The sequence below is a fragment of the Asparagus officinalis genome, chromosome 6 (genome assembly GCF_001876935.1).
Source record: "Asparagus officinalis chromosome 6, Aspof.V1, whole genome shotgun sequence".
Lineage (NCBI taxonomy): Eukaryota > Viridiplantae > Streptophyta > Magnoliopsida > Asparagales > Asparagaceae > Asparagus > Asparagus officinalis.
In genome coordinates this window covers 11547816-11554649 of record NC_033799.1, presented here as the reverse complement: position 1 = coordinate 11554649, position 6834 = coordinate 11547816, and the positions used below count along the sequence as shown (strand labels likewise).

Sequence of the window (6834 nt, the reverse complement as noted above, 5' to 3'; positions counted from 1 at the left end):
ACAAGTTAAAAAATGTAATATCAACATTTATTACAAAAGCAATTAAGAGCTTGTCTCCTAGTATTATCTTAATCCACTAAATCAATTTACTCACAAATTACTTGACATTCAGAAGAAGTACATAAAATGATTTACGAGTCTAAAATAGTTTTCTACTTGATGAATGACATAGAAAATACAGCTCAAAGTAGGTAATAGCACAAGTAGTGTATAGATCTAACCTTACATACGCTAGTGACACAAGTAGGTGTCATACTAAACAAAAACAAGTGACATTTTTTTTTTCTTTTTTAAAGGAATTACATTAAAAAGTATTTACAATATGTTATCTAAACGACTTAACCAAGAGATTTCATATACATGAAGGCCACGTGCTCTTTGTTGTGTGGAATTGAGAAGGAAAGAAGAGGGCAAGATATAGAGATATAGAGGAATCTTAGACGTGGGATTGCGAGAGATCCGGCGACCCTTTTGCTTCTTGTTCTCTCTCTCTCTCTCTCTCTCTCCCTCTCTCTCTCTCTCTCTCTCACATTCATTCACTCGTTTATGCCAGCTAACACTCACTTCACAAAAATATGTATATATATATGCAAGTGTTCATCAAAGTTCTACATGTAGTAATATACGAACTAAAGTCCTAGCTCATCCATGCAAGAAAAACACCACACTTATAACTAAGCTTTCTCTTACTCTCTACATCCTACCTCTTAGTTCTTCATCAATCTTCAATGGCACTTGCTAAGGAGCGAATTCGCCAAAATTCACAATCATCTTTTTCTCAAGGGATTGATCCTTCAACCATCGAGTTTTTTGGCTCTGAGAGTCACATCCCTATTTCTAACTTCGCTTTTATGAATGCTCTCCCTTATGAAGCTCAATCTAGCGCTAGAGTCAATAATTGGGCCTATACCAATTCTTCGTTGCTTAGTTTCGAGCAATCCAAGCTTGATAATGAGGAGGCATGTGCACTTTGGATTGATAGTATGGATCATGATCAATATGGATCAAATTGCGCAAATTCTAGATCGCTAAGCCAAGATTATGGGGAGGATAGGTTCGGGTTTCTATACCCAGATTCAAGCTCAATGGATAGTGTTCAAGATAGTGGAGAGGTAGAGAGAAGCTCTCAAAAACGCCCATATATGGTACTATAATCTATAGCATAAAATTATTTAACATGAGTTTTTAATATGTGTTTTGATGTATAATTCTATGATTATGTTTTATGTGTAGAGTGGTGATGTGCAAGTTTCTAAGAAACTTTGTGGAAATAATAAAAAGGCCAAGGCAAAACCTTCTCCTTCAAAGGACCCCCAGAGTATTGCAGCAAAGGTATTTATCTTGTTGTATCTCCTTGAATTGTTTCGAAGAGTTAATTTAATTCATGCGAAATATATAACTGAGATTATAAGTTCATTTTTTACGTAGAATCGAAGGGAGAGGATAAGTGAAAGGCTCAAAGTTCTTCAAGATCTTGTGCCTAATGGCACAAAGGTTGATTTGGTAACCATGCTAGAGAAAGCCATTAGCTACGTAAAATTCCTACAATTGCAAGTGAAGGTAATAGCACAAAATTTTGAAGGACTAACTATAAGTTTAATGCAATGTTTTCTTATGTTGATAATGAATTAAGTTTGGCATTTGATTTCAACGAAGGTATTGGCTACCGATGAATTTTGGCCTGCCCAAGGGGGGAGAGCACCTGAGATTGCTCAAGTGAAGGAAGCCATTGATGCCATCTTATCTTCTCATAGAGATAGGAATTCTAGCTCTAAGCAATGAGCTCTTTGAAGGATACATTGGGAAAAATCAAAATAGAAATTACAAGTGTTTTATGAATGCAAAGAGAGAGGAATGAGAATTTTCCTATCTTTCTTTAATGCAGTTTTTAATCTTTATTATGATGTAATGTTGAAGTGATTAACATCTGAAGATATAGAAGTATATGCAGCCCTCTTGTTTCCTCAAGGGTGCAGTCACTCTTTTTTTTGTGGTTTTTATTTTTTTATTTTTATTTTTATTTTTTTTGGGAGGGGGGCAGACACTCAATTTTTATTTGGACTGAATTTTAATTATTTATGGAATAACATTTGTATTGATTTTTGGATTATATGTAGAGGAGATTAGAAAGTCAATGAAAATTGTAGCCAAATTGCTTGTTGCAGGTACTAACTTGACTTTAAATTGCAATTAGCATGGGCATGAAAAGCCATGCACATGTTCAAATGATGCCTCTTTATATATGATAATAATTTCTTCTCAAAGGAAAATCATGGATATAATTGAAAACTAGCAATTCTTTAGTAAACCATTCATTCACATAGTTGCCAATCAATCATACAAGGGTTAATTGCAGATACACATTCAATAATATTGTGTTTTGAACTTACTGTCCCTCTAGTTTTATTTTTGAAGATAGACCCCTGAGCCAACTTTTTACTCTTTTACCCTCAAAGAAGGATAATATTATCTTTTGACAAATAGACCCTGAATGTAAAAGAGTCAAATTTTTCACTCGAGGGGTCTGTCTGCAAAAAATATAACTAGAATGTAGTAAGTTCAAAACAATAATACTACAGGCATTTGTATCCGCCCATCATATAAATACTTGCTCTATTAAGAATAGCAATTCATAAACGTAAGAAGTTTTTAAATGAAAAGCAATTTGGCTAAGTTTACTGTCACAGACTGACGTCAAACCTCAGAAAAAGAATTTAGTTCATACTAGTGCGCAATGCTCTCGATATTGTAGGCTCTGGGAAGGGTCAGATGTTCGCAGCCTTACCCCACTTTGCGAAGAGGCTGTTTTCAACATTCGAACCCATGACCTCCAGGTCACAAGGTGGCAACCTAAGTTAGTTAATAACGAGATATATAAAAGGAAGGTAGTATTACAGAAGTCGAAGGTGACATGAATACATATACACTTCTCAGAACTAATTAGCTAGTGTCACAAATATATATCATCAAATAAATCTCATGACACATCTCAGCATAATTTATTTGTACCGAAATATATCAGCAATTCTATCCATAGACAGATAAATGAGACGATAAGTCTTTCAAAGTGTTTGCAGTTTAAATTGAGACAAGGACAGCACTTCAGACTCCAGTAAGTTTATACGATTTTAATCCATGAGTTTGTCCTACTAAGTTTCAGGGGAAATTCACCTCAGAAAAAAGACTGAGAGAAATATTGCATATATCTATTTCTTTCTTGAAATAATATTCAAATTTTCTCTCTTCTTTCTCCTAGTATAAAAGATTGGAACGTATCACGTAGTTTTATTAATTAAATCAAAACTGTAACAAGTTAAACCGAAATCAATCATAAATGCATACAACCAAAAGACAAAATTAATTCATCGATCAAAGCATTACAGCTTTTCAATATTGAAATTGACAAACTGTGATTGTGGTAAAAAGAACAATATATCTTTGGAAATTAAACAAAAAGGAAATGTTATCCACATTATAAACTGTAAGCAAAATTCTGTTGATGTGCTTTAGAAATTACATTTACTTACTGCAGTGCCTCGAAACAAGACTTAAGTATTGTGCTGTACCTACAAAGACGAAATCTAAACAGTGAATCTTGTGAAATATGATGGAAGCTTCACTGTGATTTCTCTAACAAAAATTAGCCTTCATATACCTATCAAGCACGTGAGATATTTATTAAGCATCACATGAACACATGCAAGCCCCACAACAAACGGAAGCACAATCTTATCAAAGTGGAAAACTCCCTAAAGTTCAAATAATAATAATAATAATTATAATAGAAAGCCCAACATAAATTAAACTAATCTAAAACATACCCAATATTAATGTTGATGAGCTCCCCTAAGTAGAATACCTGTCTTTCCTTGGAAAATGGCCATCCGTTTCCTGCGTCGCCATTCGCTCTCATTCATCCGATAAACCAATCCAACGGTTACAACCACATTCACATTAAATCTCCCTGGTCTTGATCAAGCACCATACTTATTACTAGACTTTAATTCAAGTTGCCTATTTTATTAGTCTTTGTGGAATTCTAGCAATGATTGACTTCATGCGTGTATGGGGCTTTCTATTGCTCTAATTTGGATTAGTCTAATAATGTAATAGAATAGAAAGTTCTCTTTGATTTTCTTGAGAGAATGGTACTTGTACTACATAACTCCTAGCTTTAAGAATTTGAGTTAGTTAAGCCAAGCTGGTGTCATTACTCCTCTCACATGCATTGTAGAGATCTGATACCCCTCTCTAAATTGTTGATAATCCTATCATATGTGCTAGCTAGTTATACGGAATTAATAGGATCTTTCTTGTGATGATTAATTTATGATGGTTATAATTGATAATTGTTCAGGAGTGTGAACCTTCTCATAGAATATTTGAAACAAAGTGCATATGGCATACAGACGAGCATATTTGCTTCGTGTTACTCTTTTACAGGGGAAGCACATTATCTTTACCTAAAGAGAAAATGTTTTGCTCTTGCATTCATATCGCCAGACAAACAAGATAAGGTTTTTAGTGCACAATTTTCCAAATTAAAGTAGAAAACTTAGCATTCAAGTTCATGGAATATCTCAAACGAAGTGCATGCATGATTTACAAAGAAGCATATTTGCTTCATGTAATTCTACACATTTACAAGGGAAGCATATTATCTTTAAGTAAGAGAGAAAATGCATTGCTTAGTCATATTGAAGTTGCATTCATGTCTCCATATAGATACTAAAGATAAGGCTTGTAGTGACATTCTCCACATTGAAGTATAAACCTTATTAACTCGAGTCCTGTGGCTACGAAATTCCCTTCCTCACGTTTCTTTCTAATTTGATACCAGAGATGGTGCCTCGATGAGAAACCCTATATATATATAATGTCATGCAGAGTTATAAAGAAAATGAATGTAAGATTGACAAAATATGGGGACTCTGGTTTAATGATTCAAAAATTATGATCATTCGCAGAGACATGTAGATTTGCTTGCTCAAAAACAAGCATATCTGGCTCTGGTTATAAGGATGGGTGTATGTTTTGGTCTGTAGGCTGGTTGGGTTGGAAGTGTGCATGGTGTAAGTTTTTTGTTTTGGTTGAAGAGGATAAGATGTGTTAAGAGATATAGGTAGTAACTCATAAGCTAGCAATATGTTATTACTCTTGCGGTTGTTCTTGAATATTCGTGTATATCTTCTTAATTACTAAAATAGTTTCATTATTTCCTCACTTTAATTTTCTTGGCCTATGAATAAGTTTCTTTCATTAAACCAATTTGGGAGATGCATTGTTTCACTCAGGCATACCTGAGTATAGTACTAGGTCGCTATAACTACTACAATATCCTTCATTTTCTAGCTGTTTTCTGCCTCGGAAGCGTAAAGTTCTTTGTCAATCCATACAATATTATTGGGGTTTCATTTTACTTTTCACATTTGATTTGTCAATGAAATGTTGATATCATTTGAATGGTACTGTTTTTATCTAAATATTTGCTCTAAAGAAATTAAGGGAACAATTTCATCCATATTTCTTAGTTATACAAAATTTGCATGTCCACTAAACCCTAAACAAATGTGTTACTTTCAAGTTATTGTTGCATTGTCTCTCTACAATGAAACATTCTTGGCCTGGCACATGCGTTTGAGAAGCCTTCGATTTGTTTTAGTGCATAATGTTTCTTCAAAAAAAAAAAAGGTAATAAAAAGCTTTTATCGCTCCCTATTATTAGAAATTTTCTATGATATTTTTGTTAAAGTTAATTTATTTTGCATTGGTTTTCTTTGCTATGCTCTTTGATCTGCTATCAAATGTCGTTGTGCAACTTTAAATTAGGCATATAGCAAATAACCCATTGCAATAAAAAATCATGCCGTCTAATAGAGAGATTTCTTTTTCAATCAAGCCTAATAAAATGAGCGATCCTCGTCCAATTTTTCCCATCAAAGTAGGGGATACATAGAAAATTCTTCCACCATCGCACCGCTGAAGTTGCTTAAACTGCGTTTTTGTTACAAATGATGATTTCCTTCTGTGTCAGTTACAAACTTCTCGGTGAATTTGTTTGTTGATGTGTGTTCCACCAAAAAATAATAACCGTTTGCTGTGCCAATGCAATTACCAGTACACAACAAAAAAAATTTCATTAAATTTCAAAGAAAATTAAATAGAACTTGAATTCCTCTGCCTTTCCCCGCGTCACGCGGGGGCTATTTGCTAGTATCTAATATTGTTGTATCCTTCCTTTCATGCAGATCAGTTTCAGTCTGAGAATTTTTCCTTTAAGGGGCTGTTTGGTTCGTTTCCTTGATATAGAGAAATGCAATTCCATGTAAAGAAACACAAGTTTTGAGTTTTCCAAACTTTTCCAAGAAATAGATTGTTTTGCTTTGGTTCGCACATAAAATTCCAAACTTTTCCAAGAAATAGATTGTTTTGCTTTGGTTCGCACATAAAAAATGGTGGGAAACCAATGTGTTTATTTTTCTTGTGTTTGGTTCGCATAGGAAAAAAAAAGGAAAACTTTTGTTAACAAAGCAGAGAAGGAAAAAAATCTGACGTGGCAGAGTTTTCATCAATTTCACTTGGTTGGGGAAGGAAATCGGAGAGGGAAAAAAAATCTTAGTTGGCGGCGATTTCAGCAAAGTTTTCCCTCTTCCATTCGAGCGAACCAAAGCGGCACAAAGAAATGGACGGAAACAAAAACGCTGACGTGGAGGGCTAAAAATCTGACGTGGAGAAAAAGCTTTTAGGAAACTAACCCTCTTATTTATAGTTTCTTGACCAGAGATTTGCAATAAGATTCATGTAAAAAAATTTAAATGTAGGATTTCAAAAGCT

The 6834-nt window shown here is 34.1% G+C and overlaps 1 protein-coding gene across 1 annotated transcript; it reads left to right on the top strand.

The window, feature by feature from the left end:
• Positions 636 to 1972, top strand: LOC109845403 (transcription factor bHLH83-like). Its single transcript, XM_020414657.1, has 4 exons — positions 636 to 1145; positions 1234 to 1332; positions 1429 to 1560; positions 1657 to 1972. Exons 1-4 carry the CDS (start codon positions 729 to 731, stop codon positions 1780 to 1782), a joined length of 774 nt encoding a protein of 257 aa, XP_020270246.1. The 5' UTR covers positions 636 to 728; the 3' UTR covers positions 1783 to 1972.

Coding starts and splice junctions, on each gene's coding strand:
- LOC109845403 (XM_020414657.1), top strand. CDS start 729: ATGGCACTTGCTAAGGAGCGAATTCGCCAAAATTCACAATCATCTTTT. Junction 1,333..1,428: donor CCCAGAGTATTGCAGCAAAG/GTATTTATCTTG, acceptor TTTTTTACGTAG/AATCGAAGGGAGAGGATAAG. Junction 1,561..1,656: donor TCCTACAATTGCAAGTGAAG/GTAATAGCACAA, acceptor ATTTCAACGAAG/GTATTGGCTACCGATGAATT.